General features: G+C 48.7%; 1 protein-coding gene across 4 annotated transcripts in view; it reads right to left on the minus strand.

The window, feature by feature from the left end:
• The window catches only part of TNRC6B (trinucleotide repeat containing adaptor 6B), a 754,281-nt gene that overhangs the window by 553,738 nt on the left and 174,098 nt on the right, over positions 1-26,445 (minus strand). For all 4 annotated transcript variants that reach the window (XM_082265794.1, XM_082265793.1, XM_082265791.1 and 1 more), the window contains exon 3: positions 10,557-10,926. In XM_082265794.1, the coding sequence (XP_082121920.1) occupies positions 10,557-10,926 (370 nt within the window). The remainder of the gene's footprint in view (positions 1-10,556; positions 10,927-26,445) is intronic.

The following is a 26,445-nucleotide window of genomic DNA, read 5'->3' on the forward strand; positions in this document are numbered from 1 at the left end:
GCAACCAGGACCCACAAGGGGACCCCCCGCCTGCCCATCCAGCTGGAGCACCCCCCGGGAACCCATCGAAGCCCACCCAACCCCCCCCCCCATCAGTTGAGCATCGCGGACTGCACACTCCCCCATGTGGCCTGCAAAACCGGTTCCGGCCCCAGGAAGGCCCAACAGTCCCCCGATGTGGATGGAGGGGGGAGGGGGTCACGACAGGACAGAGGGAACCCAGGAGTATGAGGGTCCAACCATCCCAGGGAGGGGGCATGCGTCCACTCCAAAATCCACCAGGGAAGAGGGGGGGGGGGTACATTTACTCACCATACCAGGAACACCGAAGTGTGGGGGCTGTCGGCCAAGTAGGAATGCTGTGACCAGGTACTGTGCGACCTGGCGAGAGGTTTAACGACGCGGTCGGCCCAACACGGAGCTAAGGCCTGCACGCGCTCGCTGGCCAGACTGGGGTGACCACTGGATCTAGATATCCAGCCTGTTACCCAGCATAGTTGCTTGACCTCACAGGAAAAAATTCCGGAGAGAAAGCTAGCTTAAAAAAATAAATAAATAATATAAAAAATTACTTTAATGCCAGGACCAAAGGTCCCAGCAAGGAACTAGGTCCTCACTCCTCACAAGGCAGATAAAAACTGACATCCTGTGCAGGAAGAGAGAGGGTATTTCTGCCTAGTGTCCTACTCCTGATATGCATCAGAGGACTGCGTCTGTCAATGAACGATAGAGAAAACTGAATTTTTGTAAGATCTTACCTGTAAAATTCCTTTCTCTGAGTCCTCCGACAGTCGCCGCCACTTCATATTCATCACTAATGGGGGTTATTGACCTTTGCTCCGCAGGAGTAGCTAGGTAACAAAATAGTTAATTTCAAAGCTTTTAGCATATCCCACCCCTAGGGGGTGGTCCCCTCAGTCAATACCTCCCTGCTTCCTGCATTCCCAACTCAGTTTCAGTAGCATAGCAGTAGAGTACATAAACAAACCCCAAAAGAGGGACGGGGGCGGCGACTGTCGGAGGACTCAGAGAAAGGAAATTTACAGGTAAGATCTTACAAAAATTCTGTTTTCTCTTACGTCCTCCGACAGTCGCCGCCACTTCATATTCATCACTAATGGGGACGTCCCATAGCAGTGTAGACATGAGGGGTGGGAAAAAAAGCAGCCGCGCCTAAAGCAACGCAGTACCCACATCAGAGAAAGGAACCTTACCAAGGTAAGAGAACCAACTGGGCAACAGGAAAAAAACGTGCTCAACAGGAGCAACAACCCAGGAAAACAAGTAACCTAGGGATAAAGACATCCCAACAGCCAAGGACCCAAAACAAGGGGCCCTAAGGCACTGCCGCACTAAGAACCTTGCGGCCAAAGGAAGCATCCGCCGATGCCTGAACATCCACCTTGTAGAATTTTGAGAAGGTGTGAACTGACGACCAAGTCGCCGCCTTACACACCTGGGCCACAGAAGCCTGATGACGATAGGCCCAAGACGTAATCAGACACCTGGTAGAGTGCGCCTTCACAGGGAAAGGGGGAACCTTCCCCTTCAAAGCATAGGCTTGCACAATGGTCTGTCTGATCCATTTGGCGATGGTCGCAGCCGACGCTGCCATGCCCTTCCGAGGACCCTCTGGAAGAACAAAAAGAGAATCCGACTTGCGAAAGGATTTTGTCGATGACAGGTAAACCCTGATCGCCCTAACAACATCCAAGGAATGCAAAGCCACCTCCCTTGGATGCTTAGGCTTCGCGCAAAGCGAAGGCAAGACAATGTCCTCATTGAAGTGAAAGTCCCAGATCCTCTTCGGAAGAAAAGAAGGGTTAGGTCGTAAGACCACCTTATCCAGGTGAATCACCAAGTAGAGAGAGCTGTAGGACAAGGCCGCCAGCTCCGATACCCTGCGAGCCGAAGTGATTGCCACCAAAAAGGCAACCTTCTTAGACAAGAGAGACAACGAGATCTCCCTGAGCTTCTCAAAGGGAGCATGTTGCAATACGGACAGAACAAGGTTCAAGTCCCATGGAGGTAAAGGATTCCTCCGAGGAGGAGCCAAGTGACGCACCCCATGAACAAAGGTGCTAACCAAAGAATTAGACGCCACAGGGCGTTGAAAAAGAACGGCCAGCGCAGAAATCTGACCCTTAATCGTGGCCAACGCCAAACGCTGGTCCACTCCAGTTTGGAGGAAAGCCAACACTCTCGATACCGAGTACGAGCGAGGGGAATACTCCCTGGACTCACACCAGGCAAAATACGCCTTCCAAGTACGGTAGTAAATCTTCCCCGAAGAGGCTTTTCTAGCCTTGATCAAAGTGGGAATGACCTCGGGGGAGAGACCCCTATCCTTCAGGACCTGGCTTTCAACAGCCAAGCCGTTAAAGCCAGCGACTGTAAAGCAGGATGGAAGATCGGTCCTTGAGACAGGAGATCTTCTCGAAGAGGCAGACGCCACGGAGCGTCGACCGCCAGAATCACGAGGTCTGCGTACCAAGACCGGCGAGGCCAGTCCGGTGCCACCAGAATCACCGTGCGCGGTTCCGAGGCCAACCTGCGAAGGAACCTGGACAGCAGCTGAATCGGTGGAAAGGCATACATCAGACGATACTGACTCCAGGACGTCACTAACGCGTCTGAGGCGTCTGCCCGAGGATCGCGCGTCCTTGCTACGAACCTTTCCACCTTGTTGTTTAGACAAGACGCGAACAGGTCCACATCTGGGGACCCCCACTTCGCGCACAGCATCTGAAAGACATCCGGGTAAAGGGACCATTCTCCCTGGTCCAGGGTCTGGCGACTCAGATAATCCGCCTGCCAGTTCTCCACTCCCGGAATGTGAACTGCCGATATCGCCGGGACGTGCATCTCGGCCCAAGACAATGTCGGCCACTTCCCGAGCCGCGCGGGCACTCCTGGTGCCCCCTTGGTGGTTGATGTAGGCCACCGCTGTGGCATTGTCCGTCTGCACCCGAACCGGACAGCCTTGAAGTCTGTCCGTCCAATGCAGAAGGCAGAGATGTATTGCTCGCAATTCCAGAATGTTGATCGGAAGGGAGGATTCCTCCCCTGACCAAGTTCCCTGGGAGGACAGAACGCCCAGGACACCACCCCAGCTCGTCCACGACAAAGGACGAAAAGACTTGCCCCCCCGAGACCGCCGGGGACTGGAGCCACCACAAAAGACCCCTTCGGGTGAGGCGGCTCAACGAAATCCGCAGATCCAGAGATTGCGGACGCCCGTCCCACTTGGCCAGGACCTCCGCCTGAAGATCCCGTGTGTGAAACTGGGCGAAGGGAATCGCCTCGAAAGCCGAGACCATCAATCCCAGACATCTCATACACGTCCGGAGGGACGAGCACTGACTGTCCCTGAGGGACCTGACCTCGTCCTGAAGTGTCCGGAGCTTGTCTTCCATGAGGAAGACCTTCGCTTGAACAGAGTCCAGTATCATTCCCAGGTAGGGAAGACGAACGGACGGACACAATGTTGACTTTGGGAAATTTATCGTCCAACTGAACTCCTGCAGAGTCTGCATCGTGATGGACAGGTCGTTCACCAGGCCCTGACTGGTCGCAGACCGAATCAAGATATCGTCCAGATACCCCAAGACAGAGATGCCCTGGGCTCTCAAAGCCAGGACCGGCGCAAGCACCTTGGTGAAAACCCGCGGAGTCGAAGCGAGACCAAAGGGTAACGCCACAAATTGGTAGTGATCCTCCGCAATGGCGAATCGAAGGTACCTCTGGTGATCCTCGAAAATTGGAATGTGAAGATACGCACCCTTCAAATCGATGGAGACCATGAATTCCCCCGGAACCAGGGCAGCCACCACCGAGCGCAGGGATTCCATGCGAAACTTGCGAACCCGCACAAAGTGGTTCAGAGCTTTCAGGTCCAGAATCGGACGTACCTTGCCCTCCTTTCTGGGCACAGTGAACAGATTGGAATAGAACCCCCGAAATCTGTCCCGATGAGGCACCGGAACAACCACTCCCTGGGCCCGCAGGTCCCGCACCGCCAGGTGCAGATCCCGTAAGCGCTCCGGAGTCAGCTGAAGGTTTGAGGGGAAAAATCTGCCCGCCGGCTGAGAGAGAAACTCGATCTTGAAACCAGATCGAACGATTTCCTGAACCCACCTGTCCCGAATGCGGTCCAGCCAGGGTTGAAGAAAACCGAGCAAACGTCCCCCCACCCCAGAACTGGGTGAGGGCGTCCCTTCAGGCCGTATTGTTATGGGCAGCAGACCCGGACTGGCCGGACTTCTGCTTACCCGTCCACGGCTTCTTCTGGGAGCCTTGGCCCTTGAAGGGCTTGCCCTTATAGTGCGACCGAAAGGCACGAAAGGACCCCTGAGAGGGTCTAAACGAGGCATTCTTCTTACCACGAACAAACTTATTCTTGTGAGTTTGGGGCAAGAGAGTGCTCTTACCCCCAGAAATGACGCGCAGCCAAAGGGACCAAATCTAAGTCCGCATCACACAAATACATGACACCCTGATGAATCTGATCCACCATAGCCAAAGTTGTCGGCGGGGCAGAGTCAGCCACCAGGGTGCGCCTGAGCAGCTGCGTCCAATCCGCAATAGCCTGGGCTGCCATAATGGAAGCAAAAATCGGCTTCAGCATAGAGCCAGCAACCGTATAAGAATGACGGGCCAGAGACTCCAATCTCCTGTCCGTAGGGTCCCGGAACACCGAGGTATCCTCAGCAGGGATCGCAGTGGATTTATTTAAAATCGCCACTGCATGATCCACCTGAGGTGGCACACACCAGCGCTCATCAGTGGCGGGTGTAAATGGATAACGCAGCTTGAACCTACTCGGCACAGCAAAAGGCTTTTTTAAATTGCGCCATTGCTCATCAACCGCGCGCTGAAATTCCGTAGAGCAAGGAAAAACCTGCGATGTTTTGCGTTTCCTTTGCGTCCCATAAGAGGACATCAAAACAGGAGGACATGGCTCATCCTGCAAATGCAGCGTTTGCTTGATAGAAGCAACCAACTCATCCATGAGTGCAAGCTCTTCAGACGAGCCAGGGGGAGAATTATCAACCCCTTCCACCTCAGCCTCCCCCTCAGACCCCACAAGGTCTAGAGATGAGTGGGACCCTAAGGGCACTCCAGCCATAGCAGCCCCATCGCCCTCTGAATCAGAGGAAATAGACACTCTGGGCCGTTTTGTGGATCGATCAGCCACCAGCATCTGCACCTGAGCAGCCAAATTTGCCACAATAGTAGCCAGATCAGCCCCCTCAGGGGAAGCAGCAGCCCCTTGGCCCCCCACCAAGGTGGGAGGAAACTTGCAATCCTGAGAATCCATGCCCCAGTAGTATTATTAGGAAAAAAGGAGTACTGCCCCTTTAAGATCACGGCGAGCGTAGCCCACCGCACCCACTGAATACACCGACCCCCACAGGGATAAGAACACTAGGCAAGGAATACAGGAAAATGGAAAGGTAAAAACCTGGAGAGATCACAGGCTGCTGCCACCGATCGCTGTCCCAGAGCAAAAGGAAGTGATGCAATGACTGACCGTCCCTGTAAAGCCTATGTAAGGCTACACAAACATGGCCGCTCGGCTGAGGACTTCATAGGCAAATAGAAAATGGCGCCGACATGTGGCCTGATCGATTGCCGCCAAAATGGTGGCGTTTGGCGCCAAAACGCCACGCTTTACCACACAGGACCGGCCACCATCATTCTGCCGCAAAAAAATGGCGGATCGCCGCAGCGATCGCCGCACAGCATGTCCAAACCCAGCCTGCTTCATGTATGCACTCAGCAGAGCAGGAGAGCCCCCCCCCCCCCCTCGCAGCCCACACACAGGCAGTAATTCCACACAGGAACTGACAGGGAGCTCAGCTGCCACACAGACATGCAGGGTCACACAGTCCCAGACTGACACCCAATAGACCGGTCCCCACATAGAGATACACTTACCAGTCCGGATGGCGTGGGGAGCCTGCTCCAGCGACCAAACCGCTGTACTGAGGACAGGGAGTGTCGCAGCCGTGACGCAATGGAACTGCGGTGCGAAACCGCAATGGCGTCCAGTGAGGTAGCCGCCTCACAGATAGCATCCCTGCAGCGAACAGGGATGGGTCGTTCAATGTGCCAGGGAAACCTGTGCTGATGAACGCTCGATGGCAGGCTGGGAAGCCCCTGGCCCTGAGCCCTGGGATCCAGGGTGGCCAGTCCGAGACCCAGCTCCGCACGATCATCTTCATCAGAAGAAGCTAACTAATGCTGAAAATAAACAGCTAAGTAAAAGAAAGAGAAAAAAACTCCAAATAAAATCAAAAAGAGAAAAGAAGCTGAGACTGAGAGCCCCAGCACAGGAACAGCCAGCCTACTCCTAAGCTAGGCATTAGAAACGGAGTTGGGAATGCAGGAAGCAGGGAGGTATTGACTGAGGGGACCACCCCCTAGGGGTGGGATATGCTAAAAGCTTTGATATTAACTATTTTGTTGCCTAGCTACTCCTGCGGAGCAAAGGTCAATAACCCCCATTAGTGATGAATATGAAGTGGCGGCGACTGTCGGAGGACGTAAGAGAAATCTAATTTTGTCTTTCGTTCACGGACTGACACAGCTCCATGTCTTCAGACCATTGGGATGTCTCAAGGCAGTGCCAATATGAGGGGTGGGAAAAAACACAGCAATACACAGAATTCCCAACAAGGCTAAACAGCCAACCAGGTAAAAAAACAGGAGCTCAACTTGTAACAGGAGCTCACCATCAGGAAAAAAAATGACACCCTCAAGAAGCGGAAGCCTCTGCAAAACTGCGACCAAAGTGCATTCACCTTATAAAACTTTGCAAATGTGTGTACAGATGACAACATCGCCACCTTGCACACCTGAACCACTGATGCCTGATGATGGAAGGCCCAGGAGGCACCAAGTGCCCTCATAGAATGCGCTTTAAAAAGGGAAAGGAGGAACCTGACCCCTAATAGAATAGGCCTGCACCGCCGTCTGCCTGATCCACTTGGAAATGGTCGCAACAGATGTGGCCGGCCCCTTACGAGGTCCATCCGTAAGAACAAACAAAGAATTGGCTTTTCGAATCGGTTCAGTAACCACCAGGTACACCCGAAATCGCCCTTACCACATCCAAGGAATGTCAGGCAATTTCCTTAGGATATTACGGCTTAGGACATAGGGACGGTAACACCATATCCTCATTCAAATGAAGGGAGGCTTTTGAAGCACCGGCGGTACCAAATTGAGATCCCACGGAGGCACCAGGGAACGCACCGGAATCAAATGGCGAACTCCCCACACAAAAGTGTGAACCAAGAACTTTGCCGCCAACGGCCTTTGGAAAAATATAGCCAAGGTGGAAATCTGGCCCTTGATGGTGCCCAGAGCCAAATGTTCATCTACACCTAAATGTAGAAACTCTGAAGGCGAGACACAGAAAAGGAGCAGGGAGAAACCCCCAGAGACTCACACCAAGTAATGTACGCCTTCCCAACTCTATGATAAACCTTCCTAGAAGTAGATTTCCTAGCTTTTAACAATGTAGGAATCACCGACTCTGACAGCCCTCTGTCCTTCAGCACCTGGCTTTCCATAGCTAGGCCGTTAAAGCCAGTGACCGTAAAGCAGGTTCCTGAGACAGAAGATCTTCCCTGAGAGGCATTTTCCAAGGGACGTCTGCTACCAGCCTTACCAGACCTACGTACCAAGACCAACGAGGCCAGTTTGGTGCCACCAGAATAACTGGAATCCCTTCTAGCTTGATTCTGCGTAGCAGTTTAGACAGAAGTTGTATTGGAGGAAAGGCGTAAATCAGACGATACTGACCCCAAGGGGAAATCAGGGCCTCTGCGGCGTCGGCCAGAGGATCCCGATACCTTGACACAAACCTCTGCACCTTCCTGTTGCGACGGAAGCCAGCAGGTCCACATCCGGAGTCCCCCACCCGAGACACAGCTGGAGGAACACTTGTGGATGCAGGGACCACTCTCCCTGATCCAGGGTTTGACGACTCAGGTGGTCCGCCTGCCAATTGTCTACACTGGGAATGTACACGGCGGATAGGGCTGGGACATAGCAGGATCTCGGCTACCTCCAGAGCTGATAGGGCACCCCTGGTGCCCCCTTGATGATTGCCATAGACCACGGCCGTGACATTGTCGGACTGGACTCGGACAGAACACTCCTTGAGATTGCCCGTCCAGTGGAACAGGTTCAACTTGATTGCTCTCACTTCCAGAGCATTAATCGGGAGCATGGACTCTTCCACCGTCCAGGTCCCTTGAACATTCAGGGTGCCCAGCACTCCCCCCCCAACCGGTCAGACAGGCATCTGTTGTCACCACCGTCCAGAATACTGGATGGAAGGATTTCCCGTGGAGATTTGGAGCACTGAGCCACCAATTCAGGGAGTCCTTGGATCTCCAACTCAAAGGAATCAGACTGTCCAAGCATAGAGGATCCTTGTCCCATTTGACAAGGATCTCCTGTTGCAAAAGTCTTGTGTGGGCCTGAGCATATGGTACGGCCTCGAAGGAGGACACCATCAGGCCCAGCACCTGCATAGATAACCTGAGACACACCAGGTCACAAGCAAGCAGCGACAGAATCGCTTCTCAACTTCTATAACTTCACAGGAGTTTGCTGAAGCTGAATCTAGGATCATCCCTAGATACTCCAGTCTGGTTGTTGGAACCAGGGCAGATTTCTGAAGGTTGAGATTCCAACCAAACTGCTTCAGAGTATGAATGGTCACCTCCAATGTCACAGACGAGTCTCCTAAGACCAGGCAGCTAAAACTGAAGATGCAACGGTGAGGCCAGGGGTAATAACCCAGGGACCCCGCCCCCCCTGGGCGTGTCAAAGCCTTTGGCTCTACCTGGACACTCCTAGTGGGAGCGGCTTATTACCATCCGTCTATGATTTAAAGCAGCAGCTACATCCGTCGGTGGTCCTGTGTCAGAAATGTGTTTTAACCACTTTTGGACCGGAAGGATTAATGGCAAGGCCATTTTTTGTGATTCGGCACTGCCTTATTTTAACGAATAATTGCGTGGTCGTGCGATGCTGTACCTAAAAAAAATTGATGTCCTTTTTTTCCCCCACAAATAGAGCTTTCTTTTGGTGGTATTTGATCACCTTTGCGATTTTTTATTTATTGCACTTTAAACAAAAAGAGCGACAATTCTGAAATAACACAATATTTTTTACTTTTTGCTATATAAAATTTCCCCCCCCAAAAAATAAAAAAAAAATTTAATTTTTTCATTCTTTTAGGCCAATCTGTATTCCGCTACATATTTTTGGAAAAAAAATACCAATAAGCCTATTTTGATTGGTTTGAGCAAAAGTTATCGCGTCTACAAACTAGGGGAAATTTTTGTCATTTTTATTTTAATGGTGGCAATATGCGATTTTTTGCGACATTGCGACGGACAGATCGGACACCTGACATTTTTGACAATTTTGGGGGGACCAGTGACATTTCCACAGTAATCTGCGCTAAAAATATGCACTGTTACTGTAATGACACTGGCAGGGAAGGGGGTTAACCCAGGGGTGATCAAAGGGTTACGCGTGAGCCTAGGGGAGTGTTTTCTAACTGTATGGGGGAGGGACTTGTGAAATGAACACAGTAGGAACACAGGCGCTGTGTGTTCATTTCAGAGAGAACAACGGTCTGCTGTGTTTACAACACCAGACCGTCGTTCTCTCTCAGCGGGAAGCGATCGCTGCGCGGCAGTCGCGGCTGCCGGCCTCGTGGATCGGCATCCCCGCTGCCTAGTGGGGGTGTGTGCGCGCAGATGCGCAAGCCTGCCACAGTATATCTGTGGCGGGCGGGTGGCAAGTGATTAAACATGAGGCATGCCACTGCACTAGTTAATGCATGCCCTCTGCCTATAGTCTAACAATTAACATTACTACATATCCCACAACTCCTGGTTCTCTCAGTCTAGCACTGGTGCAAGCAAGAGCAATTAACAGAGCTTACCATGTTGAAAGAGGTGTGAAGAGTAAATCCACTTTGAAATAAAAAGTAAAATGCTTTTGATTCGGTTTTATTTTGTATATTAAGTTTTAAGCTGCTCATATAGTTTTCTATCAATCTAAAAGTCTTTATTTTTTTTAAATACATAGGGTGTCAGAGCATTGCAGGTTCTCTCAAAGAAGAGCACAGCAGTAGTTGCTTGGTAAGGAGGGGTATGAGAATGAGTCACTCTTCAGATGACTTCTGTTATGTTTTTAAGCATTAGCTCTAGCTACAGTATTTGAGTCTGTAAACTTTCAGCAATACGCAGGCTGAAAAAAAGCTTAGAGTTTGACCTGCTGACTGGAAATGTCAGAAGTCATATTTACAACATCAAAAAAACAAATTATATATTTTATCTATATACTTTCTATCACATTACACATACATATACACACAAATACACTTAAAAGTTCCTTAAAAAAAATTGCAAAGGTTTTTGCAAGAGTAATATTTTTATATCGTGCTAATCCCTGTAGCAAATGTCCAGATTAAAAAAAAAAAAAAAAAGTAAAAAGCTGTCCCTTTAAACATATAAGCATACCTGTTGCAGTTCCGCTTTCCCCCGACAGCAGTGTTCCTGTCCCTGGCTGTGCGTTGCCTGGGCCTGCCCCTGGTGCAGTGGAGGAGGGTGGAGTCCCTGCTCCTCCCCCCAACAGCATACAGGATGCTGGAGGGGGCTGACCACGTTTCAGTAACACTTTGTGGTCCTGCTGGCAGCGGAATCGCGGTGGCACCTCCCGAGGCATGTAGCGGGCGGTGCTGGGCGGTTGTCCGTTCGGCACTGCCACCCTTTTGGCATTGTTGCCACCATTGACTGGTGGCGAGGGGGAACTGCCAGGTAGGCTGGCGGCCGTCGCTTGGCTTGAACTTGGTTTTGTCGCTTCGGGCACTTTGGTTTTTTGTTCTGTGACCTACAAGAAAGCAAAAAATAAAATAAAAGTAGGTCTAAAAACCTTTTAGACAGAGCTTAATTCAAAAATTCCAGTTAATGTAAAGCAACAATGCAGTAAAGCAACAACACAAACTAAGGGTTAAAACATACACATGTTGAGTTAGATTGTATGGAGTCATGGAAATAAATGTAACGCTTTCAGACCTGAGAACAGAGTGCTGGGTAGCCAGTTCTAGTGTCACAAGGTCCCTATCCCTATACAGGCACATTTATTCAGACACACTAATTTAAAAACAGTGACACAGTAGAATGAGCTCCTACAGTGCCTTGCAAAAGTATTCACCCCTTTGGCATTTTTCATGTTTTGCTGCCTCGCAAACTGAAATTAACATGGATAATTTGAGGATTTGTATCATTTAATTTACAGAACATGCCCACAACTTTGAAGATTTATTTCTTTTTTTATTTTTTAGCAAACAACAAATAGGACAAAATAACAGAAAAAGTCTATGTGCATAACAATCCCCCCCCCCCCCCCTAAAGTCAATGCTTCGTAGAGCCACGTTTTGCAGCAATCACAGCTCCAAGTCGCTTTGGATAAGTCTCTATGAGCTTGCCACATATTAACACTGGGTTTTTTGCCCATTCCTCCTTACAAAACTGCTCAAGCTACTTCAAGGATGATAGTTTGAGCTTTTGAACAGCAATCTTTAAGTCTGACTACAGATTTGCTATTGGATTGAGGTCTGGGCTTTGACTAGGTCATTCCAACACATTTACAGGTTTCCTCTTAAACCACTCAAGTGTTGCTTTAGCAGTGTGTTTGGGGTCAATGTCCTGCTGGAAGGTGAACCTCCGTCCTAGCCTCAAATCACGCAATGGTACATGTTTTGCTCAAGAATATCTCTGTATTTAGCACCATCCATCTTTCCCTCAACTCAATGCCTTTTTGCAAACTCAAAACGTGCTATTTTGTTTTTTGATAAAGCTAATGGCTTTCTTCTGGCAACTCGGCCATAAAGCCCAACTCTATGGAGCGTATGGCTTATTGTCGTCCTATGTCCTATACTCCAGTCTCTGCTGTAGAACTCTGCAGCTCCTCCAGGGTTACCTTAGGTCTCTGTGCTGCCTCTCTGATTAATGCCCTTCTTGCCCGGTCTGTGAGCTTTGGTGGGCGGCCGTCTCTTGGCAGGTTTGCTGTTGTGTCATGTTCTTTTCACTGGATTATGATCGATTTGATGGTGCGCCTGGGGATCATCAGAGATTTGGATATTTGTTTTTTTTTTTTATAACCCTACCCTGACTTACATAGTTAGTGAGGTTGAAAAAAGACATCAGTCCATCCAGTTCAACCTATGATGTGTGTGTGTTTGCTGTTAACCGTACATTGTATACCCCTGTATGTTGTGGTCTTTAAGGTGCCCATCATATAGTTTTTTTAAACCATCGATGCTCCCTGCTGATACGACTGTTTGCAGAAGAGAATTCCACATCCTTACTGCTCTGACAGTAAAGAACCCCCTAAGTACTTTAAGGTTAAACCGCCTTTCCTCAGAGTTGTATAAAGTACTCGAAACCCATACTTGAGTAAAAGTACAAGTGCTCGATCAAAGTGACTTGAGTAGAAGTACTAAAGTATTCAACATTTTTTGTACTTAAGTATTTCAAGTAGTTTTTTTAAAAAATGTTGCTACTCAAGTACTGAAAGTAAAAGTACCAGTAGTTTTGAAAAAAAATAATGCTACTCAAGTACTGAAAGTAAAAGTACAAGTACTGTGTTATGTAGTTATTAAAGAAAGAAGTCAAAAGTTTGAACATCATATTGTTTTTTATTATTTCAAATGCAGCTTTTATTTATACATACAGTAGCATTTATTTTCGTATGCGCTGATAATACACATTTTTTGAGCTTCATGAAACCTGCCATCTACTGTTCTGGCAGTGGTAATTTTTATAATTGTAACGAGTAACTATGCAGCACAAAAAAAAATATCGGAGTAGAAGTATTGAAATCATTTAAAAAATGTAGTGAAGTAAAAGTGGAAGTAGGAGAAAAAAATTCTACTCCAGGAAAGTACAGATACCGACTTTCGGTACTTAAGTACAGTAGTGAAGTAGTTCTACTTAGTTACTATACATCTCTGCCTTTCCTCTAGTTTTAGTGAGTGGCCATGTGTTTTATTGTATTTCCTTTCTCTGAATAGTTTGTTCCTTATGCTAGGGTCGCCAGTAAAGTATTTGTACATTGATATCATGTCCCCCCCTCAAGCGTCTCTTCTCCAGAGAGAATAAGTTCAGTGCTTGTAGTCTTTCCTCATAGCTGATGTCCTCCATTTCTGATGTTCCTTGGTCTTCATGGCAGTGTTTGGTTAGTGGTGCCTCTAGCTTAGGTGTTGCAGCCTCTGGGGCCTTTCAAAATAAGGTGTGTATATGTAGTGACAGGTCATGTGACACTTAGGGCTCTTTCACACGGCCGCTCCGTGTGAGAGCTCCGCTGCGGTCCTTTTTTTTTTTTTTTTTCCACGGAGCGGATGACATTTCTGTCATCCGCTCCGTATGCCCGCATATCATCCCATCCGTTTGCGGATGATATGCGGACATAATGTAAGTCTATGGGGGTTTGCGGATTTCAGCGGATGACACCGCTGACATCCGATTTTCCTTCCTTTCCGTTTTTTGAACGGAACAAAAATAGGGTTTTGTTCAGTTCAAAAAAACGGACGAGAACTGACAGGAAGAAAATCGGATGTCAGCGGATGGTATTCCGCTGACATCCGCAATGCCATAGACTTACATTATGTCCGCAAATCATCCGCAAAAAAATAGGATGATTTGCGGACATGCGGAGCGCCCGTGTGAAAGAGCCCTTAGATTGCACACATGTGGACATCATTTCACTAATTATGTGATTTCTGAAGGTAATTGGTTGCACCAGAGCTTTTTTACCGGCTTCATAACAAAGTGGGTGAATACATACGCACATGCCAATTTACTGTTTTCTTTTTCTAAAAAATAGTTTTATGTATATATTTTTCTCATTTCACTTCACCAAATTAGACGATTGTGTTCTGATCCATCACATAAAATTCAGATTAACATTGAACTTAAGGCTGTAATGTAACAGAATTGGTAAAAAGTCAAGGGGGTGAATATGTTTGCAAGGCACTGTACATAGTCCAAAGGCCCTTGCTTAAAAAAAAAAAAAAAGTTCTAAAGAAAGTTTGTTAGTTTTTCCAATCATTAGTGGGTCAAATGGATGTATTTGGTCAATGCTTAAGCTTAAGTGGTTTTCATTTGCTTTCAACATTTGAATTTGGAATGAATGGACTTTTTAGCAAACAAAATCTTTCGAAAAATAAATGTTCTGAGCATTTTCGTTAGAATTTTCCCAAGAAATTTATTCAAAAATCTATGGCCATCTTTAGTAAATGGACTCATCAATGACCCACTCATTCACTTAAAATTTAAGTCTACTAGTAAGGGGGGCAAAAACGGAATTTTTGTAAAATCTTACCTGTAAAATTCCTTTCTCTGAGTCCTCCGACAGTCGCCGCCTCTTCATATTCGTCACATATGGGGTATTAGACTTTGCTCCGAAGGAGTAGCTAGGCAACAGAATATGTTAACAATAAAGCTTTAACATATCCCACCCTCAAGGGGTGGTCCCCTCAGTCAATACCCTCCTACTTCCTGCAACCATATCTCAGTTTTAGTGGAATAGCAGTAGAGTATACATTCAAACCCCAAAAGAGGGGCGGGGGCGGCGACTGTCGGAGGACTCAGAGAAAGGAATTTTACAGGTAAGATTTTACAAAAATTCCGTTTTCTCTTACGTCCTCCGACAGTCGCCGCCTCTTCATATTCGTCACATATGGGGACGTCCCAAAGCAGTGCAAACATGAGGGGTGGGAAACGCATCCGCGCCGAAAGGCAACGCAGTCTCCACATCAAAGAAAGGAACCTTACCAAAGGAAGGAAACCAGCTGGGCAACAGCAAAAATAAGTGCTCAACAGGAGCAACAACCCAGGAAAAGACAAAAAAACCAGGGGATACAAAAAACTATCCCAACAGCCAGGAGTCCCCAACAAGGGACCCTATGGAACAGCCGCACTAAGAACCTTGCGGCCAAAGGAAGCATCCGCCGATGCCTGAACATCTACTTTGTAGAATTTTGTGAAAGTGTGTACGGTCGACCAAGTCGCCGCCTTACACACCTGGGCTACAGAAGCCCCATGACGGCAGGCCCAAGACGTACTCAGTGATCTAGTAGAGTGCGCCTTCACAGGCACAGGGGGAACCTTCCCCTGCAAGGCATAGGCCTGTTCAATGGTCTGCCTGATCCATTTGGCAATGGTAGAGGCGGAAGCCGCCATGCCCTTCCGAGGACCCTCTGGAAGAACAAACAAGGAGTCAGTCTTACGAAAAGACTCAGTCGATTTAAGGTAAACCCTTATCGCCCGAACAACATCCAGAGAGTGCAATCTCACCTCCTTCGGATGTTTAGGCTTCGTGCACAACGAAGGCAAAACAATATCCTCGTTAAGATGGAATTCCGAAACTCGTTTCGGTAGAAAAGAAGGATTAGGTCGCAAGACCACCTTATCCAAATGAACAACCAGGTACGGAGACTTGCAGGACAAAGCCGCCAGTTCCGACACTCTGCGAGCCGAAGTGATCGCCACCAAAAAGGCGACCTTTTTGGACAACATAGACAACGAGATCTCCCTGATCTGTTCAAAAGGAGCACGTTGTAACACAGATAGAACGAGATTCAAGTCCCAAGGGGGCAAGGGATCCCTCCTAGGAGGAACCAGATGCCGCACACCCTGAATAAAAGTGCCAACCAAGGAGTTGGAAGCCACGGGACGTTGAAACAGAACGGCCAGCGCCGACACCTGACCCTTAATCGTAGCCAGCGCCAAACGCTGATCGACACCCGTCTGAAGGAAAGACAGCACACGGGAAACCGAGTACGTGCGGGGTGAAAACCCCCTGGACTCACACCAGGCAAAATAGGCCTTCCAAGTACGGTAATAAACCTTCCCCGAGGAAGACTTCCTCGCGTTGATCAAAGTATGAACGACCTCTGGAGAGAGACCCTTCTCCTTCAGGACCTCGGTCTCAACAGTCAGGCCGTCAAAGCCAGCGACTGTAAAGCAGGATGGTAAATCGGTCCTTGAGACAGTAGATCGTCTCGAAGAGGCAGACGCCAAGGAGCGTCGACCGCCAGATTCACGAGGTCTGCGTACCAGGACCGGCGAGGCCAGTCCGGTGCCACAAGAATCACCGTGCTGCGTTCCGAGTGCAACCTGCGAAGGAACCTGGACAGCAACTGAATCGGTGGAAACGCGTACATCAGCCTGTACTGATGCCACGGGGCCACTAACGCGTCCGACGCGTCTGCCCGAGGGTCGCGCGTCCTTGCCACGAACCTCTTCACCTTGTAGTTGAGGCGAGACGCGAACAGGTCCACATCTGGAAGACCCCACTTCGCGCACAACATCTGGAAGACAGCCGGGTGGAGAGACCATTCCCCCTGATCCAGGGTCTGGCGACTCAGATAGTCCGCCTGCCAGTTCTCCACTCCCGGAATGTGAACCGCCGTTATCGCCGGGACATGAGTCTCGGCCCAAGACAGAATGTCGGCCACTTCCCGAGCCGCTCGGGCACTCCTGGTGCCCCCTTGGTGGTTGATGTAGGCCACCGCCGTGGCATTGTCCGTCTGCACCCGAACCGGGCAGCCCTGCAGCCGGTCCGTCCAGCGATGAAGACAGAGCCTTATCGCACGCAATTCCAGAATGTTGATCGGAAGGGAAGACTCCCCCTCCGACCAGGTCCCCTGGGCGGACAGAACGCCCAGAACACCACCCCAGCCCGACAGGCTGGCATCCGTGGTGATTATCGTCCACGAGATCGGACGAAACGACTTGCCCCCGGACACCAACGGGGACTGGAGCCACCACAGAAGGTTTTCCCTGGTGCGATGACTCAACGAGATCTGAAGATCCAGAGATTGAGGTCGCCCGTCCCACCTGGACAGGATCTCCGCTTGGAGACCCCGCGTGTGAAACTGCGCGAAGGGAATCGCCTCGAAGGCCGAGACCATCAATCCCAGACATCTCATACCCGTCCGCAGAGACGAGTGTGGAACGTCCCTGAGGGACCTGACTTCCTCCTGAAGAGTCCTGAGTTTGTCTTCCGGCAGGAAGACCTTCGCCTGCACCGAGTCCAGTATCATTCCCAGATAGGGGAGACGAACCGACGGACTCAGTGTCGACTTTGGAACATTTATCGTCCAACCGAACTCCTGCAGAGTTTGCATTGTGACAGACAGGTCCTTCTCCAGACCCTGTCTGGTCGCAGACCGAACCAGAATGTCGTCCGGATACCACAGGACAGAAATGCCCTGGGCTCTCAATAATGCCAGAACCGGTGCAAGCACCTTGGTGAAGACCCGCGGAGCCGAGGCGAGCCCAAAGGGCAACGCCACAAACTGGTAGTGATCCTCCGCAATGGCAAATCGAAGGTACCTCTGATGACCCTCGAATATGGGGATGTGAAGGTACGCATCCTTCAAATCGATGGAGGCCATGAATTCCCCCGGAACCAGGGCAGCCACCACCGAGCGCAGGGATTCCATGCGGAACTTGCGAACCCGCACAGAGCGGTTCAGAGCTTTCAAGTCCAGAATCGGACGAACCTTGCCCTCCTTCCTGGGCACGGTGAACAGATTGGAATAAAACCCCCGAAATCTGTCCCGATGAGGCACCGGAACCACCACTCCCTGAGCCCTCAGGTCCCGCACCGCCAGGTGCAGATCCCGCAGGCGCTCTGGAGACAGTTGAAGATTTGAGGGAAAAAATCTGCTCTCCGGCCGAGAGAGAAACTCGATCTTGTAACCAGATCGAACGATTTCCAGAACCCATCTGTCCCTCACACGGGCCAACCAGGGCTGAAGAAAACCGAGCAAGCGTCCCCCCACCCCAAAACTGGGTGAGGGCGCCCCTTCAGGCCGAACTGTTATGGGCCGCAGGTCCGGATTGACCGGACTTCTGTTTCCCAGACCAGGGCTTCTTCTGAGAGCCTTGGCCCTTGAACGGTTTGCCCTTGTAGTGCGGCCGAAAGGCACGAAAGGACCCCTGAGGGGGCCGAAAATGAGCATGCTTCTTCCCAGAAGCCCCCTTAGCCTTGGGGAAATGGGGCAAGAGAGTGCTCTTACCCCCGGTAATCCCCTTAATCAACACATCCAGGGACTCCCCAAAAAGGCGAGACCCATAAGGCAGATTGGCTAAGGTTTTACGTGAAGATTGGTCCACCGACCAACATTTCAACCAAACCAGGCGGCGAGACAACACCGCCACGCTGTGCACACGTGCAGCCAACGGAATCAGGTCCAGGTCCGCATCACACAGATACATGACACCCTGGTGGATCTGATCCACCATATCCAGGGTCGCCGCCGAGGCCGAATCGGCCACTAGGACGCGCCTAAGCATCTGCGTCCAACTTGCGATCGCCTGGGCCGCCATGAGAGAAGCAAACAGAGCCTTAAGCATAGAACCCGTAACAGAATAAGTATGACGGGCAAGAGACTCCAGTCTCCTATCCGTGGCATCACGGAAAACAGGGGATCCCTCTGCAGGGATCGCAGTGGCTTTGTTCAAAACCGCAATAGCATGATCCACTGGCGGAGGCACACACCACCGTTCATCAGTGGCAGGCGAGAAAGGATAACGCAGCTTAAATTTACTTGGTACCGCAAAAGGCTTGCGCAAATCGCGCCATTGGTCCTTAACAGCGCGCTGAAAATCAGCATTGCAGGGAAAAACCTGCGGCGTCCTGCGTTTTCTCTGCGTCCCATAAGCCGCCAAGGCAGCTGGGGGACACACCTCGTCCTGCAAACGTAGCGTCTGCTTAATGGAAGCAATCAACTCATCCATGATTGCAAGCTCTTCAGGCGAGCCAGGGGGAGAATTATCAACCCCCTCAACTTCAGCCTCTACCTCAGACCCCACTAGATCAAGAGAGGAGCGGGACCCCGACAGGGGGGTCCCCGCCAGAACAGCCCCATCACCTTCACCCTCAGAATCAGAGGACAGAGCAACTCTGGGCCGTTTAGTAGATTGAGCAGCCACCAGCATTTGCACCTGTGCAGCAAGGCCAGCCACAATAGTGGCTAAATCCCCCCCTGGGGGGGAAACAGCGGTCCCCTGGCTTTCCACCAATACTGTGGGAAACTTGCCCTCCTGAGAATCCATTGCCCCTGTATGCCAGACAACCAAGGGTTAACTGCCCCCTTACAGCAAGCGCGGCAAGCGCAGCCCACCGCACCACACTCAGGCACAATGAGACCCCCACAGGGAATATACAGACTGAATACAGGCAATGGAACACAGGAATAGAAGGATAAAACCTGAGGAGACTCCGCTGCTGCTGCTGCCTCGATCGGTGCTTCCAGGAGAGAGGAAGCGATGCTGCCAGGGCGCTCTATGTAAGCCTATGGAGGCTACAAGAAAATGGCCGCCGTGCATGTAAACCATGCGGCCGGAGCGGGCGCCGGTAAAATGGCGTCGTTTGGCGCCGAAATCGCCGCTCCACAGTGCATAAAATCACACACAATATTATCCCATTATATGGATACATGTTAGATCGCCGCAGCGATCGCTGTATATGCCCCAACATGCCATTAAAAACATGCCCCACAGCACACAGCTCCTCACACTGCCCAGCCTGACATACTCAGTGTCATACAGCTCCCCCCCCCCTTGCAGCCCACAGCATGCAGCCGAGAGATAGGGAGACAAGCAGTGTGATTAAAGGCAGGTTACACAGTCCCAGACTGAGACCCCCCCCAGACAGACAGGTCCCCACATAGATACACTTACCTCACATGGCGTGGGGAACCCGCACAGGCGAACAAGCCGCTGCACATGAGGCAGGGAGAGTCGCAATTCAAGACGCACACAATGGCGGTTCAGAAACCGCACAGCGTCCGGTGAGGTAGCCACCTCACCAATCATCCCTGCACCGAACAGGGATGGGTCGTTCACTGTGCCAGGAGCGTTACCTGGCTGAACGCTCGATGGCAGACTGGGAAGCCACTGACCCACGACCTGCGACCAGGGGGATCAGCCCGAGACCCAGTCCGCATGATCCTCTTCGTCCGAAGAACTAACTAATGCTGACAAAAATAACAGCTAAGTAAAGGTAGAGAGAAAACTCAAACAAAATATCAAAAAGAAGAAAGAGTCTGGGACAAAAAGTCCCAGCACAGAGAGAGCCAGCCACTCCTGACAAGCTAGACATTAAAACTGGGATATGGTTGCAGGAAGTAGGAGGGTATTGACTGAGGGGACCACCCCTTGAGGGTGGGATATGTTAAAGCTTTATTGTTAACATATTCTGTTGCCTAGCTACTCCTTCGGAGCAAAGTCTAATACCCCATATGTGACGAATATGAAGAGGCGGCGACTGTCGGAGGACGTAAGAGAAAGTAAATTTGTGGCCCAGGAATTGAAACACCAAAATAACTGATTTGTCAACAAAAACTAAAATAAAATTGAGGAAAATAATAGAGCCCAAAGGATTAGGATGTATGCAAGCCACACATAAAACAACTGCTTTAACGCATGACCCGTCATTCCAAAAATGCCTAAACTTCCTAGCTGCCCCTGCTGGAAGAAAACAGTAATCACTGCTAGTAGCGACAACTGCATGTTAAAAATCAGACATGCTGGTTGTACCCAAGAAATGGAATGAATTTCAGTAGGTTCCTGCTGAACGAATGGGATGGGGGGTGGGTGTTGGAAGTTGCAATGGTTTTCTATTAAAATTTTAAGAATATTAACCACTTACCGAAAAGGGACGTAGGGCTACGTCGGCAAATTTTGCGGTGTTATACCAGGGTGATGCCTCTAGCTAGAGGCACCATCCCGGTACTGTGGTTTAGAGCCGACGGTCGGCAACGAGCCGCTCGATCGTTACCCGGGTGAACGGGAGGGGACGTTCCCCCCCCCCTCCCGCCGCCTTTGCCCGGGACTCCCGCCCCCACTGGGAGACCCGAGCATCCGCCGGCTGGATGGAGTCCCGATCCAAGCAGGAAGCGGCTTTGATCGGGTCTCCGATGACGTAATCCGAAGGCGGCATCCATGACGTTACTTCCGGGTTACTCTGCTGCAAAAGGCGGCAGATTTAGAAAACAACTGTATGCAAAAATGCAGTTTTCGGCGTTTTGCATACGTGAAAGTGTAGTGGAGGGGTCTAAGGTATTTTAGACCCTCGATCCCTCATAAAGAGTACCTGTCACTGCATATTGGTGTCACAAGGGATGTTTACATTGCTTGTGACAGCAATAAAAGTGATCAGATTTTTTTATTTTTAAAAAACCTGTAATAAAGTAAAAAAAAAAAAAAAAAATAAAAAAATAAATCGGAAACAAAAAAATTATTTTAGCCGCCCCCGTCACCGTTAGCTCGCAGACGAAAGAAAACGTATACAGTAGTCGAGCCGCGAATTAAATCACTGTTCAAACCACACGTGAGGTATCGCCGCGATCGCCAGAGCGCGAGCAATACATTTTAATAAAAGAGCTAAACTCTAACTCTAAACTGGTAACCGTTAAAATTTTTTAAAGCGTCGCCTATTGAGATTTCTATTGACAGTAGTTTGTCGCCATTCCACGGGTGTGCGCAATTTCAAACTGTAACATGTTGGGTATCTATTTACTCGGCGTGACATCATCTTTCACAATATACAAAAAAATGGGCTAACTTTACTGTTTAGTATTTTTTAAATGCAGTGAAATGTGATTTTTCTTAATTTTTCCAAAAAAATTGTGTTTTAAAGACCGCTGCGTTAATACCGCGTGACAAAAAATATTGCAATGACAGACATTTTATTATCCAGAGTCTTTGCTAAAAAAAATATATAATGTTTGGGGGTTCCAAGTAGTTTTCTAGGAAGAAATACGGATTTTAACTTTTAAACAAAAAGTGTCAGAAATAGGGCTGGGGCTTACAAAACTGTACATTATTAAGCACACTGCAAATATGATTAAAATTTACATTACAATTTTAAAAAAGTTTTAATGTAAATTTTAATCATATTTACAGTGTGCTTAATAATGTACAGTTTTGTTCCCGCTCCAAATTATGTGCTCATATGTTTGCACTTTTAATTTTAACCTAGTATTTTTTCCACTACATTTAAAACTCCTTTTAAAGGTCTTTGCTTGCAGTTTGTAGTTTTAATTTACACTTACAACCTTTTTCCATTCATAGAATGCTAATGACAGTGTGCAGACACTTAGTTGTTTCCCCATATTGTTCATAGATACGTCTATGTGTCTATTAGATCACTTCCTGTTTTCACAAGGAGGCTTGGATGTATCATCCCAGCCATTGGACGCTGTGATGACGTCATTTCCTGCCTGTATGGACATGCTATGAGATTGCCCAATCCCTTTGTGAATATGGAGGTGCATACAGTTTTGACCCCCCCCCCCCCCATAGTGACATGGCTGTCCGGGATTGGCTATTGAGAGGGAGGCTTGACATGCACGCAGGCGCCATGTTGGATGGGCATGGTGTTTTGTTAATTTAGAAGTCACATCAGCTGTTCTCTCTGAACATCAAGACTATAAATATAAGGTATGTAGATTCAGGCACCAGGCTAATTCCTTTGAGGATGTTATTTTTAAGGAAACGTGTTAGGAGTATCATGAGTGCCTATCTTTTCTGAATGCTTCTTACCACCTGTGAAATTGTAAGTGTATTCCTTTATCTTCCAATAAATTGCCCATACAGTATTATGCTATGGTGTCCTTTTGGTTTATCCCTCTCCACAATGCCATGAGTGGGGACTCCTAGGCATTCCCGTGCGGACCAGTTTGGAAGATATTCATCACCACCTGTGATCAAGAGACGCTGTTGAGGTTCCTGCCTATTCGGTACAGAGGACATCTACATATACAGCGTGTATGACCCATTTGCTGTACAGTAATTTGGGTCCATACCATCTGGTGATCACATCTTGATTCCTTTTTTCCTTTGGTGTGGGATTTATCGTTTGTTGCAGTTATTTCACATGCTGGAGTCAACACCTTTTTCAAGTCACAGTTTACACTTTATGGACATTCTGGACTTTGAGTTTTTGCATTTTTTTGCATTTTGGATTTTGCATTTTTTTGCATTTTGGTTTGATTGTTCATGTTTTACTTCGTGCACATTTATTCACACATTTTTAGCGCTGCACTATTTTTCTTAATATTTTGATCACCATCACTGTCAGTTGGAGTGTTAGCAGCTTTATATTGTGTTTTACTTTACAGATTAGTTTTAAGTTAGCTCAGTTTATTCACATATTTTCCACTTTCTATTAAAATTACCAGACATGTTTAACCAACAGGTTCTTTAACCACTTAAGCCCCGGAGGATTTGGCTGCTAAACGACCAGGGGGTATTTTGCGATTCGGCACTGCGTGACTTTAACGGACAATTGCACGGTCGTGCAACGCTGTACCTAAAGTAATTTGACGTCCTTTTTTTCCCACAAACAGAGCTTTCTTTTGGTGGTATTTGATCACCTGTGCGATTTTTTGATCACGCGCTATAAACAAAAAAAGAGCGTCAATTTTGCAAAAATAGCAATATTTTTCACATTTTTTATATGAAATTCCCCAAAAAAAAAATGTAAAAATCAAAATTTTTTAACAATTTCGGCCAATTTGTTTTATGCTACCTAATGTTTGGTAAAAAAAAAAAAAAAAAAAAAAAAAAAAAAAAAAATCGCAAAAAGCGTACTTTTATTGGTTTGCGCAAAAGTTATCGCGTTTACTAACAAAGGGAAAGATTTAGGTCATTTTTGTTGTTTTTTATTTAACGCGTAATGGCGGCGATCTGCGATGTTTTTTGCGGTACTACAACATTGCGGCGGACAGATCGGACCCTTGACTGAAATTTTTGACACTTTTGGGGTTACCAGTGACATTTCTACAGTAATCAGTGCTATACATATGCACTGTTACTGTAAACATACACTGGCAGTGAAGGGGTTAACTTTTTTTTGAAAAGGAGGGGCTATGTGTGTCCCTAGGGGCGTGCTTTCTACTGTGAATGGCTGTGGCTTCAGACGTATGAACAGTGATCAACGGTTCTACATAGTAGAACCGTATGATCATCCTTCATACACAGGGGAGAATGACAGGCAGCTTGTTTACACAAGCCGCCTGACTTTCTCCCTCTCCCCCGACGATCGCCGAGTGACCGGGGGGGGGGGGGGGGGTCCGTGACCGCGTGGGCGCGCGCTCGCTCCCCAGTGCCTTACAGGCTAGCGACGTAGACCTACATCGCTCTGCCTGTGAGGGGCTGACTGCCGCAGTAAATATACTTACTGTGAGCAGTCGGCAAGCGGTTAACTTAGGGGACTACTAATGATATTGCTAATATCTTAAAATGACCCGCCTTATTGCATTACTAGATATATAGTACTGTGCAAAAGCTTTAGGCAGGTGTAAAAAATTGCTATATATTAACCACTTTACCACCGGAGGATTTTCCTGCTTTACATTCTTGCCACTTTTTGCAACTCGGCACTGCGTGACTTTAACTGACAATTGTGCGGTCATGCAATGTTGTACCCAAACGAAATTTAAGTCCTTTTTTTCCCACAAACAGAGCTTTCTTTTGGTGGTATTTGATCACCCCTGCGCTTTTTATTTTTTGAGATAAAAAAAAGCACAAATTTGGAGAAAAAAAACGGAATTTTTGTAAAATCTTACCTGTAAAATTCCTTTCTCTGAGTCCTCCGACAGTCGCCGCCTCTTCATATTCGTCACATATAGGGTATTAGACTTTGCTCCGAAGGAGTAGCTAGGCAACAGAATATGTTAACAATAAAGCTTTAACATATCCCACCCTCAAGGGGTGGTCCCCTCAGTCAATACCCTCCTACTTCCTGCAACCATATCTCAGTTTTAGTGGAATAGCAGTAGAGTATACATTCAAACCCCAAAAGAGGGGCGGGGGCGGCGACTGTCGGAGGACTCAGAGAAAGGAATTTTACAGGTAAGATTTTACAAAAATTCCGTTTTCTCTTACGTCCGACAGTCGCCGCCTCTTCATATTCGTCACATATGGGGACGTCCCAAAGCAGTGCAAACATGAGGGGTGGGAAACGCATCCGCGCCGAAAGGCAACGCAGTCTCCACATCAAAGAAAGGAACCTTACCAAAGGAAGGAAACCAGCTGGGCAACAGCAAAAATAAGTGCTCAACAGGAGCAACAACCCAGGAAAAGACAAAAAACCAGGGGATACAAAACTTATCCCAACAGCCAGGAGTCCCCAACAAGGGACCCTAGGGAACAGCCGCACTAAGAACCTTGCGGCCAAAGGAAGCATCCGCCGATGCCTGAACATCTACTTTGTAGAATTTTGTGAAAGTGTGTACGGTCGACCAAGTCGCCGCCTTACACACCTGGGCTACAGAAGCCCCATGACGACAGGCCCAAGACGTACTCAGAGATCTAGTAGAGTGCGCCTTCACAGGCACAGGGGGAACCTTCCCCTGCAAGGCATAGGCCTGTTCAATGGTCTGCCTGATCCATTTGGCAATGGTAGAGGCGGAAGCCGCCATGCCCTTCCGAGGACCCTCTGGAAGAACAAACAAGGAGTCCGTCTTTCGAAAAGACTCAGTCGAATTAAGGTAAACCCTAATCGCCCGAACAACATCCAGAGAATGCAATCTCACCTCCTTTGGATGTTTAGGCTTCGTGCACAACGAAGGCAAAACAATATCCTCGTTAAGATGGAATTCCGAAACTCGTTTCGGCAGAAAAGAAGGATTAGGTCGCAAGACCACCTTATCCAAATGAACAACCAGGTACGGAGACTTGCAGGACAAAGCCGCCAGTTCCGACACTCTGCGAGCCGAAGTGATCGCCACCAAAAAGGCGACCTTTTTGGACAACATAGACAACGAGATCTCCCTGATCTGTTCAAAAGGAGCACGTTGTAACACAGATAGGACTAGATTCAAGTCCCAAGGGGGCAAAGGATCCCTCCTAGGAGGAACCAGATGCCGCACACCCTGAATAAAAGTGCCAACCAAGGAGTTGGAAGCCACGGGACGTTGAAACAGAACGGCCAGCGCAGACACCTGACCCTTTATCGTAGCCAGCGCCAAACGCTGATCGACACCCGTCTGAAGGAAAGACAGCACACGGGAAACCGAGTACGTGCGGGGTGAAAACCCCCTGGACTCACACCAGGCAAAATAGGCCTTCCAAGTACGGTAATAAACCTTTCCCGAGGAAGACTTCCTCGCGTTGATCAAGGTATGAACAACCTCTGGAGAGAGACCCTTCTCCTTCAGGACCTCGGTCTCAACAGCCAGGCCGTCAAAGCCAGCGACTGTAAAGCAGGATGGTAAATCGGTCCTTGAGACAGTAGATCGTCCCGAAGAGGCAGACGCCAGGGGGCGTCGACCGCCAGATTCACGAGGTCTGCGTACCAGGACCGGCAAGGCCAGTCCGGTGCCAC

The sequence above is a fragment of the Pelophylax lessonae genome (genome assembly GCF_965119305.1).
Source record: "Pelophylax lessonae genome assembly, chromosome: 8".
Taxonomy (NCBI): Eukaryota; Metazoa; Chordata; class Amphibia; order Anura; family Ranidae; genus Pelophylax; species Pelophylax lessonae.